General features: G+C 40.2%; 1 protein-coding gene across 5 annotated transcripts in view; it reads right to left on the minus strand.

Annotated features, from left to right (window-relative positions):
• The window catches only part of EMCN (endomucin), a 58,411-nt gene extending 35,497 nt beyond the window's left edge, over window positions 1-22,914 (minus strand). For 2 of the 5 annotated variants that reach the window (XR_011697886.1, XM_071555915.1), the window contains exons 1-4: window positions 22,744-22,912; window positions 5,959-6,018; window positions 4,067-4,168; window positions 3,534-3,647 (exon numbers count right to left, since the gene is read on the minus strand). Coding sequence is in view for 4 of the 5 variants with exons in the window: in XM_071555915.1 (XP_071412016.1) it covers window positions 3,534-3,647; window positions 4,067-4,168; window positions 5,959-6,018; window positions 22,744-22,804 (337 nt within the window). In the remaining variant the exon portion in view is untranslated. Of the gene's footprint in view, window positions 1-3,533; window positions 3,648-4,066; window positions 4,169-5,958; window positions 6,019-22,743 lie in introns of all 5 variants that reach the window. The other 3 variants (XM_071555917.1, XM_071555916.1, XM_071555918.1) reach the window with 2 other exon arrangements.
• Window positions 22,915-23,621: the final 707 nt, after the last annotated feature.

The raw sequence follows: 23,621 nt of genomic DNA on the forward strand, positions 1-23,621 counted from the left end.
ATTAGATGGGAGACTAAAGCTTCTCCCTTGAGCTCATATTTTTTAGCATAAACACTCATAGGCTTCGCCCTTGTAATCAATAGCCTGAAAAACCATTGGAATTAATAAACACATTAATGAAAGTTTTGAAAAATCCAATTGTGGCAAACCCAATTACATTTTTGCCCATTCAGAGGAATGAAAATTGGCTAGGGAGGTAACCAAGCAGATCTCAGTTTTAATGTTTACACCCACAGCTGATGGCATCTGCTGTCTGCAGCTTTACATTTTCTGGTAAGTAAAATACCCAAGTATTTAAAAAGACACATTTTAAAACTTCTTTCTGCCTAAAATGTCTCAGCAGCCAAGTATTCTCAGTGTTTACCTATAGTATGTGGTAACAACCTGAGGAAAACTGAGCAATATGTGTTAGTATAACTATTCTGGTAGTGTTACTGAAGTAAACCTCCCTTTTTATTTACTGGTGGTTTGATAAAGAGAGAAAAAGGATCTCCTCCACTCTTTGCTTTCCTCACTTTTAAATATTTAATATCTAATTGCACCCTGACATATCCTCATCCAGCAGAGTGGCATGAGATAACTCAGAAACACAACAGTCAAAACCCCACTCTTACTTGCGACTTAACTTGAGCACTGCCCTTGCACAAGATGTTTGGTCCATATCCAAGGGAGGAGGAATAGAAACTTTTGTTGCATTTCATTTTGTATTCTCTTTGAAAACTTCAAGTGGCCCAGGATATGAAATCCTGACTGCAGATGCAACTTTCTGTGGTGTTACACCATATAAATTCTTGTTTTGGGGCCTGAATTGCACAAGTAAGGTCACTGTGACTAAATGTGAACTCTTTGATTTGACATACTCATAAATAAACAGGCTAAGGACACCAGTCTAATGTTGGCTTCCAATATGATAAACAGGCAGGAGGGCTAAGAAGCAGAGATTGCACTTATGGTCTGCAGAGGAAAAGAACACTGGAGTCTTCAAAAAAAAAAAAAAAGACAAAGACTTTCGCATGATTTCACGGTGTATGGAGCACTGGGGGCTTTTCCTGGATGTATAATAAAAGGTGACAGCAGCCACAGAAATTGTAGCAGAGACAGAAAGCCCTGTCACATCTTTGGTGTGTGAATGTGATCATTTGCTGAAGCTTTTAGCAGGAATTGACGCAGAGAAAGTGATGACTTCCATTACAAAAAATCAGAGGTGCCTGCTTTTTATTTAAAATCAGGTACAGTAAAAGTAAATTTTGAAGTGTCATGAAGGCATCACCAGTTTCTGGGTCAGTCTCATACAGCCAGTGCAGAAAGAGGGAGAAGTGAGTGCTAGCAAAAAAGAAAAGAGAGGGTTGTCAGCTTTCACCTCCTGTCCATTTTGAGAGCAGAAGTCTTGCCATGCCTGTGCTTGTTTCAGGGACCACAACTCCCTCAGCCCTGTGTTGCTGATGGGGGTGCTGGCAGGGGCTGGGAGGATGCAGTGAAGCCAGGGGCACACCTTGCTGTGCCAATGTGTGGGCAGGAAACAGAGAGATGCCACATGGTGGCCGAAGGGTCTGTGGATTTTCTGCAAGGTCACGAATCTGCATAGCCCTTGTGCTATGCCCTGCCCCAAAACCAATACCTTGTGCCCCATCCCACTCCTTTGTGCTGACTTTCTTGATATGTAGACCAGAATTATATCTTAAACCCCCAATAAAATAGGTTTTCACATACACATATTTCCAATTACTACTTTAGTATTAAAAGAAAATACAAACCTCTCTAGTGCAGGGCAGTCCCCAGTGTCCTGGACACACTGTCCCAGTTTTCCATTTTACAAAGGCTATTGGCAGGCAGGCAAGCCCTGTTTTTAGGTTAATTTATCAACCATTTTCTTTATCACTAGTTTTAGGGGAATTTTTAACTTAAATGAGGAGTTCTAAAAACAAATCATAACACAAGCAACTAGAGACTGAACTCTAGATGGTGGGAAAATAATGCAAGAAGAATGGAAAGGAAGCACACTGGTGAAAGCTTCTTGCCCAAGCCCATCATACCTCCAGCACCATTGTACCCCCCAGCACCAGTTTTTCAGTGCAGAGCAGTGTCTGGAGCTAAGCTGCACTGGCAGGCATGCCTTTCCTCATTAGCTTCCCTTCCACTGCCGGGAGCTCTACCTGTCACCAAGGTTTAGTTCCAGGTGGCTGTGCTACTCTGGTACCCACAAGCCAAGAACTTCTGCCAAATGGAAAGGACTAGGAATCCTATCCATAATGCAATGTGCCGTGCCTTGGGCTTTTGACAGGCCTACAGGTCACAAATGCAAGTCTTGAAAGATTCTTTGTGGCCTTGGGTATCCCTTTCAGCACCTAGTGCATTGGCCAGGCTGGATGTATTCTGTGACTCATTGATACTGCCACTTAAAAGCCAAGACAAAAACCAAAGGATCTTGGGCTGACAATCAGACTACTCCTTACACAAAGCACAGTAAGCACCAGTAGGAAAGCTGCACCAGTAGAAGATGAAACCACTGAGTGAAAGGCAGATAGCTCTCCAGGCAGCTTAGCAGGCTTGGGTCCACCAGGAATGGCTTTAAAGGAAAATTTGCACAAGGAAAGCATGCAGGCTGCTTCACAGGAGTCCCTTTTTAGGCAAGTACACCAAGGGAAGAGAAGTCACATTCTAATAATTTGTCACAGTTCAGTATGCTGCAAACATCAATTCTGAGAGCATTGGTATACCAAGGTAAATAGTTGGAGCACTTATTTTGAATTTTTTTAGTCAATTAAATATAAAAAATGGAGTATTTCAAAGCTATGGTTCATCAAAAGACTGAAGCAAATAATTACACTGCAGTTCCTGGACAGAAAAACTGAGACTGAATTTCATCTTAAGTTTATTGACCTCCTTTTGGATGTTAATACACTTTTTTAAATTAATCCAACTACTTGCTGCATACATGGGTTTCTTTTTTATTCTATTCTATTTTATTTTTCTAAAATCCAGTCTGATGTTCTAGCCAATACACACATTATTTGGAAGATTTATGGGGAGCTAAAGTATTTCCTAAGAATGATGCACACTATTTAGTACCACCTCTCTGCTTGTGGCACTGTGACTCATAATAATATAGAACATAATTAACTGTAGTATTAGTAACATATATGAAAATAAAAAACAAAGGGGAGCTATTCTGACACCATTCTAATCACATGGAATAATTTATTTTTTATTAAATACTTATAAAAATCCCAAGAAATAAAAAGCTAAGCCCTTTCTAAATAGATCTCTCCCACTTACAGGGAGATTAAAATCCTTTGCAATGGCTTCAGATCACCTCCACTGCAAATTTAAGGTGCAATATTCTTTGTGTAAGATTCTAGGGCAAAATTCATTGAAGATAGGTTATATGGTAAGATGAATAACTCTGCTTCCCCAGACCACCAAATGCAAACCCCAAACTAATCTGGTTTTTACCTCCTTCAACTGCTTCACACTGTTTTACAGAAATGTAGCATAGAATGAATCAGAAATGGCTCAATGAAATCATCACTTACTGTTTATTGTGCTGAAACTTTCACCTGTTGTTGTAGTTGTCCCATTTAACAGTAGTTGTGTTGTTGTATCTTGTGTTATACCTTGTGTAGCATTAGGCAAAGAAGACGTGGATGCTAACAAAGGAAACACATTCAATTTATTTCCTCCATTTTGCATACACTCATATGCACATACACAAAACACACCTAGCCTATTGCCCTGCTTACAGTCTAATTTTAAATTAACAAAAGAATATTTAATTTAAATTGAAGGTCAACAGGGACAGGGCTCCTTCTACTGTAGAGGAAGCCACCCCGTGTCCCACAGGTGGGTCATCCCACTGAAGAGAAGCCTGGGATAATCCAGTTAGAAGGCCTAGCTTGGAGCTGCCTTGAGGCTCACTGGGAGGAAGTTCCTGCACTCTCCTGAAAGGTTTCAACAAAGAGTTCACTATCTCTAAAACAAATTCCCAAACCAAGGGGCACTGCTGCTTAATTTCCTGAATGACCACTGGAACAGCATCAACAATTAACTGAGAGAAATTTTCACTTACTGTTTATGATGGGTTCATTTGTAGCTCCAGTTGTAGCTGTTACCAACACTGATGTTTGTGATGGTGTTACTTGTGAAGTTGTTGCATGCACAGATTCTGTTACTGCAAGAAAGGCATTCACATCTTTATTGATTTATTTTATCATATATAAACAAACACCACATACCTATAGCTGCATTCTCTCTCCAAGGCAGTGAATTTCCACTTTAAGTCTGGCCCTTACAAAGCTCTCTTACCCACACGTTTTTGAAGAGGATTCAAAGGGCATATGGTTGTTTTCACAGGGGAGGTTTGGCCTGTGAACAGTCTGTGTGTTGCCTACTGGAAGGTAGCCAGCCACTGCCCCTTCCAGCCAGCCCCTGAAAGGAGAGGCTCATGCTCCTTGGGCACTATACAGAGGTGCCTGGCATGACTTCCAAGGGAAGAGGTGAGGGGAAAGGAGCCTGGTGTGGGTGGATGGGTTCACTGTGCTGCTGGACCACACTTCTGACCAGCACTTGGCTGCATACTTGTTTAATAGAAGGAGGGATGTAAAAACCCCATAAAGAATTGTGAGTGACACACGGCAACACAGCTTAAAGATCACAGGTAAAGAGCCAAAGGGGAAGAGACTCTACTAGTCTTTGAGCAATTTTCCCCTCTTCCCTCTGCTTGTCCACCTGGAATCTTCTTCATTGGCCAGCTTTCACAGACTCTCTTGCACTGCACCCAGCGGGCCTTCCTCTTTGGAGTGCAGCAAAGCTTAGGAGACTGTGGATGACAATAGTATTTTGTGGTAAGTGATATTCCGTAGGATGAACTTGGTGCCCTTTGCACAGTGAGTCCTAGTTCTGTTCTCCAGAGGAGCGAGACTTGGAGGCTAAGGCGAGGGGAAAGGGCTCCTGCAGACAGCAGAGATCCATTCCCAGCTGCAGCTGGTATGAAAATACAGGGACAGAGTTCTTCAAATGTCACTAAGACAATAGCAAGGTTTAAATCAGTGTGTCTTGGTGTGCAAGGATACCATACTGCAGGTCAAGTATGGTATCCTTGCAAATGATACCAGGCATTTGCTCAAGTGAACAGACTGGCCAAATTACTGCCAGGGAATCTAAACTAAAAAAACCCCGTAATTAATAATTTAAGAGTCCAGCTTTCAATTTTGTGATCTAATGCAAACAGAAAGTGCTACTGTCAGATACAGAGGCTCATTTAAATACCTACAAACACTACCTACCTACTACCTCTACCTACCTACTATCTCTTCTAGCACTTTTAATGGATGGGATACATGAAAGAATAGGAACAAATCATTACATGCCATGCAATTTTTTCTCATATGACTTAAACACTTCTAAATGCAATGTTTGCACTAGAACTCTTTCCTCCAAAGTGTAAATCTTGATGCCAGTAGTTTCAAGAAGTTATTGGTAGCATTTCTGCAAATGGCAGGTGTACGCACATGTATTTGCTCCTATCAGCTGAGGCCAAATATTGGCATATATTGTGTAGTTCTTTACTATCAAAGTCCATATTCCTCTCCCATCATTCTACACCCATCAAATCAACTAATTTCTGCTGCCATATATCTTAACTGATACTGTTTCCCAAATTATTCTCAATCTGACTTCTTGAACTGTCAGTCTTCAGTAATTTATTAATAATCAATCTCGAACCATTCCTTGAGAATATAGGAACTCACAGAATTTCAACCTTTTCACCTGAAACAAAAAATGTAGTCTGCTCAAATCAACAGTCTCATATAAGATACATCAATCCTTTCTTTTCAAGAGTTTCATAATCGCCCTACATGAAATAATTCACATGATTTCTCCCTGAGGTCAGAAAAGCTGAAAACTAAAAAGACAACAGGGGCTTCAGAACACCAGATAACAGTGAATTTGAACTCTTACCGGCTTTTGATCCTGATGCAGAGGTGGTTGTACTGACAGTAGTGGTTGGGATTCCATCTTCTGAAATAAGCACAGAAAGAATCATATTACTTCTGCCACCTTCCAGATCTATTTAGCACGACATAGTCTTATTAGCAGAGAGCAGTAAGAACCTTCCTGGAAAATCAAGTTCAGAAGCTTATTAGCAGAAGCAACCATATCATTTAACTCTGCTAACAATCTTTTCAAGCTGTATCCTTAATCTCTTCATTTTGCCCTCACCTCTATAGTGTGGAGCATCTGCTACTGCCTCCCACTTTGGACAGTGTGCTGTTTTCCAACAGCTGTCTCCAAGACTAGTTTGGGGGAGAAAATGGAGCTGCTAAAGGTTTTTGTCTATCTCCTCCTCTCCTTGAGTACAACCACGTCTGCTCTGAGTCCTCAGGTTGAAGGACTAACTAAAATAACTAGTCACAGGAGTAAGCATCCATTCTCCTGCCTTGAAGTGATAACAGTTCCCTGGCTAGTACAAGCACTTCAGGAAGGGTTTTCAACATCACCTTGATCCCTGTAGGTAACAGAAAAAGGAGAATTCAGAGAACATGGCTTGAGAAGCACCAGGATGAGTAATGACTGACTTTCCCCTCTGCCCTCAAGGCAGTGCTACAGCTATTGGGATTTTACTGCAGTAAATATCAGTCTTAAAAATTCTAGGTCAAGTTAGTAGGTGAGTCTTCAATATTAAAAAACAAGCAAACCTTCCAGAAAAGAAACGCAAACAAACAAAAAGCAAAATAATTTCTGTATCTTCTGACTGTACTGAAAGGTTGTTAGCTTCAAACAAGATTTTCAGTCTTATTGCTGGTCTGTTCATATTTTTCTACTAAAAGAAGTTAGGGGGTGATTAAGGGGGTGAAAAAACTACATTGACTCAGAAACAGTGGCATTTCTCAACCATTTTACACTGCTGTGATACAAGTGTGGGTACATTTGGGGAGGACTAGATCAACTCTGTAACTGAATGGGAGAGGAAAATGGCACAGACTAATCCCCTAGTTCTTTCAGGTTTGAAGCATGACATCCTGTCATGCTGCATTAGCATCCTGTAATACAGACATCACAAAACTGAGTCAGGACAGCATGTCACTATTCTTGTGTGACTCCATTCATGGTAATATCTGCTGGCATTCTCTCTTTTTTTTTGGCTACAGGGCAGAACAGTGAGTTTTGTTCCCTTTGCTCAGTGTGCTGTGCTCTGATTAACATTTCATGAGCACCACCCGATGCCTGCCACAGTCATAGATCTAACCTGGAAAAAAATAATCCTTAATACAATTGCAGGGGCTCTGCAGGAATATATTAAGGTCTAATCAGATGAGCCCTTATAACTCCTTTTCCAGGAGTGTATTATCAGCCTTCTTGGCACCTTGTGTGTTTCTAATGGGTCTCAGCCCCTTCCCAGTGAGCCCCTTTCTTGGATATCTTTTCTAGGTATGCTGTTAACTTCATAATGCCTCATCACAGCACATGCTGGCCCAGCTTAATATGGGTATATCCTATAAAAAATAAAATGAGTTCCCCCTATGGGCCTGTTGCTGCCCCTGCTCTACTCCCTGGAACACATCGATACAGTCAGACTATGCACAGACTCTTGCACACTCCATTTATAATACAGATTTTCCTGTTATTCAGTTACCCAGTTAGAATAATGCTTCATAACATGCTCTTGAAATACTTGGAAAACAAATTTTATGCAAAGGGACTTAAAGGCAATCTTGTTTCCCTAAACAGCAAGCATTTTTCCATCTCTTCATTCTCATTATGTGCTGCTGACAAAGCTCCTGTAATCCCCCACCACAAGGCCACAGCACTAGAACAGAATGTTTTGTCAACAGTGCCTACATTTCATATGGGTTTGTTTTAACAGCTCTTGGTAGCTACGCTGTCTGTAATGCCAGCTAAATGCACTAGCTGGCCAATTAGCTCATTCCTGAGCCCACCCTTCCCAAGATTCTGCTCCCTAACTCAGCACAACTTTCTGGGAAGCCCATTGCAAAACTTAGATTGTTCATCCTCTAAAGGTGTTCCATTTAATAACCATGTTGATAGGCCAAGCTTTCCTCAAAAATAAAAATAAAAAAAGGGAATTTAAGGCACAGTTGTGTTATGACTCATTACTTACTGATTTTATCACAGGTTAAAGATAAACTAAGGTAAATTCAATTAACAGAATATAATAAAGTAGTTTTATGAATAAATTATTTTCTTAAAATGGTGAATAATTAAGTATACTTTTAAAATAAGTTGAAAACAACATGCAAAAATGCATACAAGCTTGAATGGATTGTTTGGGAGGCACTGGTTGATTAAAAGAAATGATAGAACTGGTGGCTTATTATGCTTGTATTTGCAATGTTAAATTGTGACCAAGGAGAATACTATGGGGGATAAAAGCAAGAGACCAAAAATTATTGAGAAAGGATTTTTTTACCCATTAGAAACTGTTGCTAGACAAAGAGAGAGACAGAAAGCTTCATTCTCCTGCTCATGTCAGGGTCGCTGCAGCTTCAAGTTATGGATAACAAAGTAAAGTTACAATTGCATGCTTTGTTGCAAATTTAGATCTGATGATCCCTTTGATTGAGAGCACCTTGATGTACTCTGATGTGAGAGTAGCCAAAATCTATGCAGCAATTGCCCTCACAGAGAAACCAGTGCCATTTGCTGCTCTTGCTGGCAATAAACCCGTCTGAAAAGGCATAGGTGACCTGTGATGCAGCACCCCTGTGTCTGGAAAACATGCATGGAGCTAAAAGGCACTCAGATACCACACTGGGCTGAATAAAGGGGGCAATGGTGGTGATGCTGAGATTCAAAAAGAAAAAAAAATCAGGTCTTAAAGCAGATAACAAGTCAAGAAGAAATCAGATCTGGGAGAAAGATAACAGGACAGGACAAAGATGAGAGGGGAAGGCAGAAAGGCCTAGAGATAGTATGATAGCGTGGGAGCGAAAAGTGATAAGGAATTAAGAAAAGGTCAAAGAACATTTGACACAAGGCCACAAAACCAAACTGAAAAGAGAGTAACTGTTGTGGTTTTATTGTTTTGTGGTTGTTATTTCCAGGTTCACAGAATTCCCCTTTATTGTCTTTTCTGGCTTGAATTTAAATGGTTATATTTGTTCTAAAATGAAAGCAACAGTGCAATCATTTGTATCCGGTCTTCAGATTTCAAAATGGCCAAACTGAAACACTGAACTTACTTCCTTATTTTAAATTCAGAAGGAGTCTTTGAATTTAGACAGGGCTGACCAATAGCCACAGTTGTCCTCAAACTGCAGCTTTTGATGCAGGCTTCTGTCTCCAAGGTCTGAGCCCGGAGGTCTCATAATTCCTTACCTCTGTCTCATTATTTTTGCCTTCACACTGGGAAGACTAAGATAAGTGGGTTCTGACCTTGTGTTAATTAGGTGCCTGTTATTGCTATAATCAAGACAGAAAAAAAGAAGAAATGACTGCATGATATTATATCAGTAGTTCTGTTTATCCCTACAGGATACTAAAGGGCACAAACCACACAGTTTAAAGTACCACATGAAAGAGATAATACAAAGCTGAATGCCAAAGCAAAAACATTTTCAAAGATTAATAGAATGTTCAAAGTAGATATTGATTATATTCATTACATGAATTACTAAATTTAAGTGCTGTCTAGTTTCGCATCAGTATCTGATTTTGAAAAGAAATTATTTTTATGGAAAAGTCACTGTTATTACAGAAATAGCAAATGAAATGGCCTGTTTGACGTTTTTTCACTTGACCTTGCACTAGGTAAACAAAACCATATCATTAAAATCCTTCCAAAAAGATAAAGTACTTGTTCCAGTTTCAGAAGGCTGTTGAGAAGGGTGTGGATTCCTGGAGGTGGGGAATTATTGGAGAACCATAAAATCATTAAGAGTCTAGAGAAAAATAACTGCTCAGAAAGGATTGCAAAAATTGCATTTGTTTAGTCTAGAGAGGGAAAGATTAATAGAAGGCAGAGCAACAGCAGGTGAGGGGCTGCAGCAAACACAAGGGAATAAACTTATTATTATGTCTACTGAAGATGAAAGGCAATGGACAAGGGAAATTTGGACTATAAACTCTGCAGGTTTTTCGGTGTCTATGTCAAGCTGTTGGCATATCAGCCAGAAGTTGGGTGTTTTAACCATTTTCCTGATGAGGGTGTAATATATTCCTACTCAAAACCAGACCACTGCCCAATAGGCTCTAGCTAGGAGCAGTTACCAAAGAGGAAATTTCCTGAAGAAACCTGTACATGTTAATTCCCTGCTTCAAGGCTATAGAGCAGAATTTACAGTTGGTGTTGTTAGATTATGTTTGTTTATTGTATATTATCATAGAAGTGTAGAATGGTTTGTGTTGGAAGAGACCTTAAAGACCATCTAGTTCCAGCTTCCCTGATGTTGACATCTTCCACTAGAACAGTTTGCTCAGAGCTCCATCCAGTCTGGCCTTGAGCACTTCCAGGGATGGGGCATCCACAACTTCTCTGGGCAGCCTCATACAGTGCCTCATTCCCCTCGCAGTAAAGAATTTCTTCTTTAGATCTAATTTAAACCTACTCCCTTTCAGGGTGTTGTATTATGGTTGTTTGTGTGACCCTGGGCTTTTGCAATGACATACAAGTAAAGGAGAAGTCAAAGTTGTGTTTTTGCTTTCCCTTTCCATGCCATCAGAAATAAATAATGATCTCTTTCCAGCAACTGATAATTCTGCCAGAACCCAAGACCATGATAGAGCCTCCTGTAACAGCTGCTCCAGCAGCACCCATGTAAAAACTCTACAATTCATTGAAGATTTTGCCCCTTTTGGAGAAAGTTATAGCTGTCCTTGTTAAGAAAACCTGGTATTAATATCCTCAGAGTTCCCAAGAAATAGCTGCTGCCTGACAATGTACACAACCTGTTTGCTCTTACCTTGGAGCTCTGTTGTCTACTATGTTTTCTCTTTCCTTTTCATTTATTGCTGCTTCATCTCTTCATTCTCCTATCTGATCTTTGCCCAGACTCAGGGTAGTTCTTAGACTTCTCTTATTTCTGTTTTCAGTACTCATTCGTCTTTCATTCCCAGAGCATGATCTTGTACCCTCGACCTTGGGATAAATTTCTTTTTTATTTTGTAATGCATTTTATATAAAGGCTCATACATTCTTCAAATTAAAAAAAACCCAACAATTTGCCCAGGTGATTTCCCATCTGCCAGTCATTGCACACTGTTTCTCTGTGCCAACAGCAAAGCCAAGTCTTAGGCGCTGCTCAAACCCTACTCAGGCCCTTCAAACAGAACTGAAGTGCACCTGGATACATTAATTTAGGGATCAAACTTAAATTTCTGATGTAGAACTACTCCTACTACACAGGCCTTCTACCTGGTGAGGTTTAGCATTTAGGTGCTCTTGGACTTTCCCCATGAGTAATGTTTTGTGGAGGCCCTGGTTGCCATTTCAGCCTAGGGAGAGAAGGCAAAGTGCTACAGTGCTCAGGAAACCCAGGCTCACCTTCCTGCACAGCTTCAGGGTAATATTCTGCCAAGACACACGTAGAAACGCTTTAAAGTAGCTGCCACTGATGTTTAAGGCTGGTTTGTAGCAATACAGTGCTGGACAGTTCTCCAAGGATCCACCTGATTTCCTGCCTGCCTGTGGCATCCACACTGCAGTTCTGTGCTGCCATAAATACTGTGTTATCTTGCTGGTTTACAGCTCTCCTGGATATATCCTCACAAATAAGATAAATGGCTATGAGTGAGGAGTAGAGATCATAGAATGGGAAAGGCTGGAAGGGACCACAGCAGGTCATCTGGTCCAGCCTCCCTGTGGTCACAGGTTAGTCACTGGTGGGCTGAAAATGACTAACTGATAGGATGCAAATTTTTTAGAAAACCATCAAGCACTGCAAAAAAAATCTTAGAGGAAGCATAGATGTTTCCAGTCACAAAACCTTTCATTTGAAATGTACTGTTAGAAGAGGTTTAAGTGCAATTTTAAGAGTATTGTTTGAAACTATCAACTCCTTTCTTTCTATTCAAAACATCTAAGATCACAAATACAAAATCTTTAAATTAAACACTCCAGAAAAAAAACAAACAAACCAAACAAAAAAACCCCAAACAAACAAACAAACAAACAAAAAGAACAAAACCAAACAAAAACCCCTCCTCCAGACCTGCAGATATTTTGTTCTGAAGAATTAAGTTTATAGAAGCAATACTTTTGCTGGCACATTTAATCCTTAAGGACTCCTACTTTAAATCTTTCCTCTACAGTCATATCAACTAGATTTTAAATGGGAATCAAGGTTCTGATGTAATCCCGTGAATGGCTGAAGCTGATAACAGTGTGTAGTAAAGGATGTTAAATTAAACAGAGCCATTTGCAAACGTCATGAATTTGAAGCAAATTCAAAGAAAAATAAAACCTTTATGTCTTCATATTTCTTCAGTATGCTAAAGCAATACACAAAGCATGGCATACCTCACACAGACATTCAGAGGTGTTTGTAAGAGGACCTGCACACAATTCATGCTGTGAGAGCACTTGGTGGAAGGAAAGCTGTGTCCCTAGTAACAGTCCCATGCTGGATCACTGCCAATTCACTATCATCAAAAGTCAGAACTGCAAAGTGTTTTTCCAGCCTGGTCTCACAGTGGTTTTGCACTGCTGCAAATGCTCTTAACGCAGCCTCCCTTGGCAAAAGCCATTTTCCACCTCAGGATTTTCTCATCTGTGAATGTCTTATAATGCCAACTGGATGGACAGTATGAACCCTGAACAAAGTTACACCAGTTCACGTTTAAGTCTGTGAGATATAGTCAGATACGACAGGCAGTGCTAAAAACCATAAGGCAGGGAGAAAGGCCACATCCTTTGCTGCCTATACCATCCAGCTGGAAGCCTGTGATTCCTGCTACCTAGGGAGGTGGGAAACCACCTCCCGTTTGCCAAGCTGTTACCTTCCTTTCAGTCACATCTCTCTTCAGCAACAAACCAAACCAAAAACATACTACTTCTTCACTGTAGCTACTGGTCCTGGTTTACAGGCTGGTGTCACATGACAGAGACAACCTGCTATAACAGTGTGGGGAAAACTTAGAGGCAGGAGCATAGGGGAAGACACAAAGGCAGGAAGGAGAAGTTCCTAGGCCAGAAAGGCATAACACTCTCCCCACAGAAGGCAAAAGCACCTGCAAACAGGCAACAGAGATGAACATTAGGGAAGGAAGAGCATAGATGCAAAGCCCCATAGCTGGAAAAAGACACAGGGACATGGCTCCTCCTACATGGCATGGAAATGGGCAGCAGTGACTAGGTCAATGTGGGACTTGGGTTCTGCACAGCAAACATAAAGTAGGTGGGCTGGAGGCAGCCTACAGCAAGAGCTGAGGTGGGGAAGAGAAGAGAAATTTCTCCAGCAGGGAACAGGGATAAGACAGAAAATGCATCTCTGGTGCTTCCCCAGGCATGTGGTTACCATGACCCAATACCAGGCATTAGCAGAGAGCTGCTGGGAATAACTAATTCCTCAAGCAAATAGCACTGTTTCCACAAATCCTGCTCAAAGGACCCAGCAAACAGCTCCTGCATTGGGACCCACTGCACAGAGAAACACTGACAAAGCAGCTGCCAAGGACCAACCTCAGCTAATGTAGCTGTAGGTTGTTAGGGGCTCCCCTCATCAAAACATTAATGAGAAGGGTTGAATGATTACTCCTGTGTTATTGAGAATTTTAAACAACCCAAGCACTGCACGATTTGCCTCTCTGCATGTGTGGACAGAAATCTGGGCACTTAACTAGCCATCTTGATGGGGGTTTTTATTGCCTCAGAAGAAATGCAAACTCCCTATCAAAAGCTTTTAATCACAAGCTTTCTCAGTGCTCCTTCTGCTCCTGTGTGAAGCTTGGTGGATATCTTTATTACTGTGTACTACAGAGGGATGAGTACATCGCTTGCACTCCATAAAACAATAAAAGTGCTCAGCATGCTCATCAGCACTCCAGCCTGCCTCGAATGAAGGCTCCAAGCTCTGCACTTCTCTTTATTTAAACCTGTTAAACCTATTTAATAGGTTTTAATTAAACCCTTTAAAGCTATTTAAGCCGCCAGATTGTCTCCTGTTGATGGTGATATATTTGTTTGTCCATGTGTAAGATAAAAGGTAGGAGTTTTTAAGGGCTATTTTATAGTATGAAAAACGAACAGCCACCCCCTCCTTGTGTTAGTCATGCTAAATAAATTTGGAAAATGCCTTTAATGGGTGCAATTTTATAATCAAAAGCTTTTTAAATATTGTGCATTGCTGAGCAGAACAAGAAAACGAATAAAGGAGAGCCCCTTCCCCTGCAACAGGAAGGAGTAAGAGTGTTGGTCACCCCCACCCAGAAGGCGGAGAGAAAACTATGTCCTTGTCTGGGTAATGCTTACAATACTTTTTCCTTACCATGCTATTTGCAAGCCTATTTTTGTTTCCCTGGAAAGAGCATGTTAGGGTAGGGCAGATATAAAACAGCCAGAGGGGAAGCTGAGCCCAAGTCAATGATAGCTCTCCTTTGCAATGTGCTGCAGCAGTTAGTAAAGTCTTCTATAGTTCTTCCGTTTTATGTTTGTGATCCAAATGCATCTCCAGCAACATGACTAACTGTATAATTCAGGAAAGGGTCACTGCAGTCTCTGCTATGATGTATTTATTTTTAGAACATCCGGGACCAGCCCAGACACCCATTTCAGCCACAACCACCCATGCCACTCTGTTCCTGACAAAGCCCTGAAAGACTCTGGAGCATCAAAAAACAGTTCCTGCCAGAAAACTCTATGGAAACACTGTAAATTGCTTCTATAATTAATGTAATTCCATGGTCAATGGTCCACTGAGACTCTCTTCATCTTTTCCACACTGCCTAGAACAAAGTTTAAATGGTACAGACTATCCCAAACAGAAGGCCCCCACTGGGTTTTGCAAGCCTGACTGTACTCTGGAGTATAGTCTCACTGGAGTTACTTTATGTGCAAGGATAAAGGGCACACTTTAACAATATCTCATTTCTCTAATTGGCACATATAGCTAATGAAGACCTCCTTGTCTTTGAGTATCTTGCCAAGCTGATTATCTTATTATTTTGAATTTCCACCACTCTCATACAATCACTAAGATCAGATGCATAACTTAAAGTCTTTTCTCACATGCATTATGTACAAAATAGTCCTATTAAAAAAACAAAATTTTTACTGGAGAGCACTTGAAACAGAGTGTTAGCACTGAGGACCTATCAAAGAGCAGTGGGAACTGCTGCAATAGCCATGCCAGCTCCATGCTGATAATCAGCTTCCTAGTGGTCCACATTCAGGATGCTCAGGCTTGTCAAAATGCAAGGTCCCAGTCAGTGCCCTGGGAAGTCATGGTGAGTTGGGAACTAGTCATGTCATGCTGGTGAACAGTTATAGACATTGCTTGTACTTTTACTGGCAATAAAGTAATTTTATTCCCCATGACAAACTACTATTGTGAATAAGCTGTTCCATTCCTACACAAACCTTTCTGCTCTTCTTCAACCTTTTCTTTCATAAATGGTCAATCCCCATTTTCCATTTTGCATCTGGAAAGCAGCATTTTCTGCCAACTCTTGGAATTGCAAGGTGAAAGCAATTAGGGAGGAAGCAGAGAAGGCACTACAAGAAAACATCTCTAAACCAATAAGATAAATCGTGTACTAGTACATCTAAATTCAAGAGCATTAAGACATACCAGCCACATGACTCCAGTAGCACAGGGAATGACATGCAACAGGGAAATAATAGAATCCTCTGGAGCCACTTGAACTAGACAGGCTAAAAACAAACAAACAAACAAACAAAAACCAGTCCTGCACTGGGAGGATTTTTGCCTCTAGTAGGTGTGCTTCCCTTTCTGTCATTAGCACATCTTGGGAGTTGGGTTATTTGGCATAGGTGTCTATTAAGTTCTTTCTTTTGTTACATGTGAGAAACCAGTGAGTTGTTGCAAGCCAGATAGTTTGTTAAATACATTTGTTGTCTTCTGATTACAGTAAATATATTAATGCACTACTCATCTAAGGAAAAAACCTTCCTAAAAAGAACCTAAAATTGCTCTGCTGGAAGAGGTTTTCTAACCAGCCAGCTTTTGGTGCAGCTGCAGTTTCCAAGAGCTATGTGTTTTGTGTCAAAATACAGTAAGTAGGATGACCAGAAACCTCCATTATTCAAAGAATTCAATAGTTTTCAGAAAGAGATTTTAACAGTCCTGTGCAGGAATGGGCAACTACAAAGGAATTGCACACTGGCCCCAAACATTTCATCTTGCCATGAATTTCCGCCTTTTTGACCCTCTGTAGGAGTCAAGAGCAAATGAGGTTTGACAACTTGGCAAGAGTTTCAGAGAGTCTGTAATTCCTAGGAAAAGAAAAAGGCCCAGTTCTGGATTTTGGGGACTTTGAATGGCCATGGAAGCATTAGCCATGTATCACATCCAAAGTTGCCTTTCTCTACTGGACGTGAGACCAGGAATTTGGGGAGAAATTATTTGAATCTCACATTTCTTGAGGATAATCCTCACCTACTTTTGCCATTTCACCTAACAATGTTTGGTGACATTTTTGCTTTCACAACCTTTGAATGAGTTTGCAAACACTGATATTTACATCATCTATATTGCTGTAATATATAACCCATGCTGAGATGCAGAGGAATAATTCATCTGTCTAGAAAGATGACATCAGACTGTCCTCACACTGGGAAAGATATCACCCCATGTACTAAGATTTAGAAGGTTATCAACCCTGTATTTCAAATAAAGCCCAAGACGCAATGTTGAGAATAAGTAGAAAAACTAATAAAACCCAAAGAAATATGAGGTTCTGATCACCTCAAGTAATTACTGTGTAATGAAAAACACATTCAGCCAGGGAGGTTTGTAAATCTCATGGCACAGTTTTCCTCAGACCAACTAAAATCTAAAGCTTTTCCATTCTTATCAGTTGTTACCGCAACAGACAAATCAGTCAAGCCCAAAAATAACATTGATCTCCTTCTAAAGATCATGAAAGAAGAAATCTGCAGGAAATATAAACACCTCATTACTATAACCATGGATTGAAATAATTTAACACTAAAGTTTTGATTACATTGTCACTCCTCAAATCAAGTACCACACTGAGAAATAACACCATTAAGACAAACTGAATGTGTTTTTTGGAACGATTTCTTATCTTGAAGAAATCTTCAGACAGCAAGGTGCTGTCTATGTGGGATAGTGCTCCGATCCCAGCAAAACACATTATTTAGTTAGAGTGATAAGGCAGAAAGGTTACAGCAGACAAATATGGTGTAAAAATAAATGCCACTTCCTTTGGAGTTTTGGAAACCTGAGATGCATTGCTTTCTACAACATGCAGCTAACACTGAGGAACATGTTAGTGCCAAATAAATAGATAGATAGATAGATATAGACAGATAGATAGGCAGACTAGATAGATGGATGGATAGATTAGATAAATAGATAGATAGATAGATAGATAGATAGATAGATAGATAGATAGATAGATAGATAGATAGATAGATATTGTTGTAAAAATGTTCTATTGGTAAATAGGATAGGATTTGCACCTGTATCAAAGTCAGGAAAGCACCCACTTTTCACATAAAAGCAGTCAGAAAATCCTTGCCCTGTTACTAGTCTGGCCTGAAAGGGGATGTCTACCCTGACTGCTGAGGAAAAAAACCCAAAACCTTTCTGAATTAATTTGGATCCCTCCAGACGAACTCCTAGTACAGGTGCATGTGGCAGCAGGGGGCTTCCTACCTCAATTCTACAATACCCCAGCAGATCACACTTGCTGAATTTTATCCCAAGCCATTATATCAGCAAATGATAATCAGCACAGTTTTCTCACATGGGTAGGGTCAGAAGGCACAGTGTAGAGACAGCACTGTATTAAATTGTGTCAAAACCACTTTTTCTATTGCAGGTAGGTCTGGCTGATACAGGATGCCACTGTTAGAGCATCCAAGGGCCAATTTTCACCAGATGATTGCCAAAGTACCACTACCCAGTATCTCAACTCCTGGAACAAAGATGCTGACATCCATGGCAGGGCACAGTGCAACTCAGAGGTTTGACCCCTTCAGTTAAATCCAGGACACCTACTTTTAGAGTGCTAACTGAAACCAAAAGGAGATGTTTGTCTTCCAAGGGAGCCAAGTTTTTAATTCTCAGCTTGTATTTGGAAATAACAGCTATTACACACAAGTACAACATTGTCTGTCTTTTGAAAAAAACCCAACACATTAAAGGGTCTTCCTTGAGTTGTTGCAGCAAAAAATACAAACAAACAACAGCCCCTCCACCACCACTTTGTGAGGGCCACAAGTAACAAGGATAGCTTTCCATGCAATTTTACTGTCTTTAGACTTTTAAGTTATTGTGGCTATTGAATAGTATCAGCTAACAATATTCCTTTCCCTAGGTTAAGAGTTTTTTGAAGATTATTTTTAATTTCTACTTTTTCAGATTTTTCACATAGGACTCAGATGTATTAACAATTTGAGCCCAAATTCAAGGTATTTTTTCTAGTTAGGAAAAAAAACCTGCAAAACCAAACAAAACTAAGCTGTGGTTGATCTTTTTTACCCCCAATTTACAGTGGAATAAATATTAATAAGAACTCTGGCTTTACCTACAGATAAAAAGAGACAGCTAAATAAAAAAGAAAACAGTCTGGTAAATTTTCAGAAGAGACCATTTGTTGGACATGTCCTTATATATTCTCAGGGTTGGAGCTGAATGCTGCAGGCAACTTGCCCTTCACGTTCAGTTTCCATTTATTTTGGCTATAAATCACATTCAAGCAGGTATCAAGCCATCTGCTTTTACCCTCAGCAAATGCAGTAAACTTCTCTTCAGGTCTGGAGATAGAACAAGCAGTTTTCTTCTGTCCAGTAATAAAAACACTTTTAAAATCCATATAGGCCATCCATGGACCTATATGTAAAAGATCTAACGAAAGAAAGGAATGTGGCAGCAGGGAAAAAAAAAAGAGAACAAAATAAGACTGCATAGGAATGAAAATTCAATATATTAAAGGCTTGATTTTTGACAAAGCTAGTTTTGCAAAATGCTAGGAACAGCAAATATGCAAACCATGGTTTTTTTCACAACATAAAAACTCTCAAGACATTCAAAGTTGGGCTCAAGCAAGTTAAAGGTGCAAGAAAGCCTTATGCAAAGTCTATTCTCAAATTTTCGGAGATGAGACAATGATCCAACTGTGACAGTCTGTGCCTTGCTGGTCTTCCAGAGAAAATATGTGAATAATAACCCAAAGTGAGGGAAGACTGCTCAAAAACTCTAACTGCTAAAAACAGTTTAGTTAGTATTTAATTTTTAAAATGAATTTTTAAAAGACCTGAAGGCTTGTGAGCACAGAAGATGGAAAAGGAAAAGGCTATCCTCTTTTAGTTTACATCAAGAAGAGCAGAGTTCAGGCACCTGCAAATATATGTAATCACTATATGAGCCCTGGTTTAGTGAAACTTTTCTCAAGCTGCCAGGCTGGGAGTCAGGATTAATTATCTGTATCGTAGGATTGGGATGCTCCACAGCACTCCCTTAATGGGGATGGGGGCTGGAAAACGCTTTAGGGCTGATCCACAGTGTAATGGAATTGGTCCAAATGATTTCACCAGCGTTTGAGCCAGGTTCTCAATGCCAAGATTTGCTCCCGTATTTCCAAAATGAAAATCACTCTGGTTTTTTTGTAATGCCATCGACTTTGACAGAGCACTCGGATAAAGTTACTGTTAGCTGTCAACAGGGGTCAGTAGTAAACGGACGTTAATAAACCCACCCACTGTGAGTCTTCAACACCAGCCAGTAGTTCCAGCTCCTACATTTGAGTGCATAACCTGAATGCCCCCAGACTGGTGCTAAGGGGAGCACAACCCACACTTTTCTACTGTCATTTCTGCAAGAAACCAGCCTGGGTGCCTGAGTGGAAAGGATGCTGTGATGTGCTACAAGCACTTTGTGGAGGACATCTGCTATGCTGGGTAGCCACAGCCAAGCTGTATTGAAAGACCAAGGCACAGGAAGGTGTTCTCTCTCAGCATTTACATTATAAGCACATACCAAGTCCTCTGCCCTCATCTTTCAGAAGAACAAACTTCACCTTTACACACTTTGAAAGTAATTACCTCTTAATGCAAACTCAAGACCATTCATATTTGATTACTATAATTTGACTGTGCATTTTGACACATTCCAGTGCTGTTTGAAGCTGGAAATGCTATGAATCAACCCAGAAACCATTTCTACTTGAGTTGTTTTGGAACAGGTAAGAATAAAGGGCAATATGCCAGGAGGACTGAACACCTTGAGATGAGCATGCTTATTTTAAGCATGTCATTTTACTTGCAAAGGGTTGAGAAAAGGCTTGAGAGGAGGGCCAAGTTGTCAGGAGGCTATCAATCTCCACATATGTACATAACCGAGCCTCTAGTAATGTGTTGACAGAGGGGAGATCTCATCAAAACACTGGGGGCTTTTGAGCATGCAAAGTCCCAAGAAGAATTAGAAAATTGCCAAGAAAAGCACTGCCAGAATACAGGCTGAAGACAAAGCAAGAAATTCGGAAGCCCCACAGGAGACTCGGTATGTTCTTTACTAACCACAGTAGAAACATCCTTGTTCATATCTGTATGATATACAAAAGCTACAAAGACAAGCAACTTGTGTGTGTTACATGAAAAGGTTGCAAGCCCACAGATTACTTGCCTTTGTAAGCTTTGAAGACAACCTACCCCAAAACCTGGGGGAGGGAGTATTAAAACAGTAGGGAGTGATTTGACCTTCTCTAAATTTTACTGAGCATAATTTTAAAATACTAAAGGTGTTTCTAAGCAACTGGAGAAAAGTCTTGCTGTCTTAAGTGCTCAAAAAAAGGAGAGAACATGAGGGAGATTGGTGTTAGCCTCCTTACCATCAGTTCCCCTCTTCAAATTACAAAATCCTGCTGTTACAGACCAAGACACTTTAGAGACCACAAAGACTTTGGTCCACCCTCATAAAGCAGACAATAAAACCACTTCTGTCTTAACAGGCTGATGCATGGGGTGGCCTGAAGGAAGCTTGACCAAATCATGTACCTTTACTTTCACAAGGTAGAGACATACTCCAAATTTCCCCACAAATATTCTTATTTTCTAATGTGAATTTACCAGCAGAATTTCACTACCCTATCTACCTTGCAATAAAGCATTAAAAAATAGACTTTTACAGAAAAAAAATTGTTCAGAACAAATGTATCATATATAAAATTTGCTTATTCACTGTCATCAGTTCTGGCACATTCATATCATGCAGAGGAGGGAAAGTCCTTTTTAAAGAAAGGATTGTATAAAATTGACAGAATTCCTCCCACCTTTGCATGTTGCTTTCTGGTAAGCTACACGGACTGTTGTGTTAAATATGCTCTTTTTGATGCAACTCCACTTTGCTTTTCAGAAATTGTGAAATTAGAGCTTCAACAATGACAGGAAGGCTATTTTTACTAGGAGTAGCAGACAGAGAATAAATAGTACTTCAACACAGACTTTCAGGGCTTGTACTTACTTAACATAGTTTTAAAAGCAATTCTTTCTGTGGCACAAGCTTATTTTTAATCTCCTTTTTTGATCTGTTTTCCTAACAGCAATGAACCCAACCAATAGCATAAGATATACCACAAAAAACTAGATTTTAACACATAACCTGAGCAAAAGTTGATTAACTTTGCTTAGATCAGTTAATCTATTATCTATTTTCTGTTAGATACCTATCTATTAGATAGATATCTATTCATTATCAATTTTTAAAGTTCTGATTCATAGGTCCCTTGCAGGCAATCTATAGGCATTTGTGGAAGCTTTGGCCCTGAGGGCCAGCAAATGAAGGTACAGACAAAAGGCAGATCTTATTTCAAATGTATCTTTTGACAAAGGTGATGATAGACTTTGGCCCTTGTTACAGTTTCTCTCACCCTTGCAGGCTTTACTAGTTAATTCCACTTTAAAAGCACCATATTTCAAGCCAAAGAATAATAAAAACATCAGTTCAGTGACCACGTGAACATCAAAAAGTTTGATGGAATCTGTGCATTTGAGATTCATGTTTAAACAGCATTACACTTAGTAACTAATATCACCTCTAGGCTTGCATCCCTCATTATTTGACACTTGATAAATGTTGTAAGCCCCTATATCTTTGGAAGCAAAACTAAGATAAGTTCTGAGAGAGAGCATTGGCTAAAGTTATTGCTGGCATAGTGCCAGGGAAATCCATCAGGATAAATCTGATTTGCAAGAGCAGTAATTGCAAAATCTTGCAGGCATTTCAAATCCACCCCCCTTTCCCCCCTCCCCCCCAACCATCTCTACAAAAGATTCTTCATTTCTCAGAAGAAAAAGAAAACTGAAAACTTTTGTAGATATACCTCTGCTTTTAATTCCTCTCAGAATTAGGAGCTTCATGACACCTAGAAATAAAGCTGTCACAAAAATACAATGGCAGGAAGGTTTTTTACAGAACACATATAACTCAACTACCAGTTAGTACCTTCTTTTCCTCCAAAACACAGTCTTTCAATCACTGCAGTGGAACAAAAAAAAAAAATCCAGCTACTGGCAGCTAAGCTTTTGCTCACAAAACACCCCACAGATGTGACAAGTCTATCCAAGAAAGCCAAAGAACTTACCTCCCACAGTGCAAACACAGAGTACAGCTAAGAAAAAGAAGGCAATCCCCAGGAGCTTCATGCTTGGTGGTAGTGGTGGTTATGCTGCCAGCTCTCCCTTACACAGCTGGGCGGGGAGTGTGCTCTCACTCTGGGGCAGGCCTTAATTACTCCATGGAAAAAGGTGTGTAGAGACTGTGCCTAGTCACTGCCCATTCCTGCTTATTTTGGGGACTTTGATAAAGAACAGGAGGAAACACAACATACTCCCTCTGGGAGTTCAGTGCAGAGGAGATTTATTGTTTCAGTCCTTACAGGAACTCCTTTTCTTTGGCAGTGAACTGTGTTTTTGTTAATACGTTATTTTGTTCTTCTTTGGTCACGAGGTCAGGAGGGTTTTTGAACAGAGGCAATCTTTCTTTAGAATATGCTATACATCACCAGCTTTCATACTGTAAGCTTGGGATACTTTTAAAAAGGACATTTATGAGCAGCAAGGGAACCCAGGTAGTAGTGGATAACACAAAAGAGGAACAGAAGAGCAAAACAAACAATAAGAGACCTCATCTGGCTCTTTTTTGGGTTGAGTAAAGTGGCCTTGGTGAAAATCACAGCTGCTTCATGTTAAAGGTAGAGAGAGAGTGCCTCCCTGAGAGAGCTGCCATCATGCAACCAACAGGATGCAAGGGGCCACCAGAATAGGGCAAGGAAATGACTTCAGCAAGGTGCCCCAGAAGTGACAGGCTCTGGGCTCCTCAGAGTTAGAGCTGGGGTGTGGGGTTTTACCCTTTAAATGGAAATGAGCCCTCTTTTTTTTTTTCCTTTTTTCCTTTTTTTTTTTTAATTTTAGAAGTTGAAACTATGGAAAGGTTATTTGATTCTTCTGTATAGGTACTTGC

Source organism: Pithys albifrons, chromosome 5, assembly GCF_047495875.1.
Source record: "Pithys albifrons albifrons isolate INPA30051 chromosome 5, PitAlb_v1, whole genome shotgun sequence".
Lineage (NCBI taxonomy): Eukaryota > Metazoa > Chordata > Aves > Passeriformes > Thamnophilidae > Pithys > Pithys albifrons.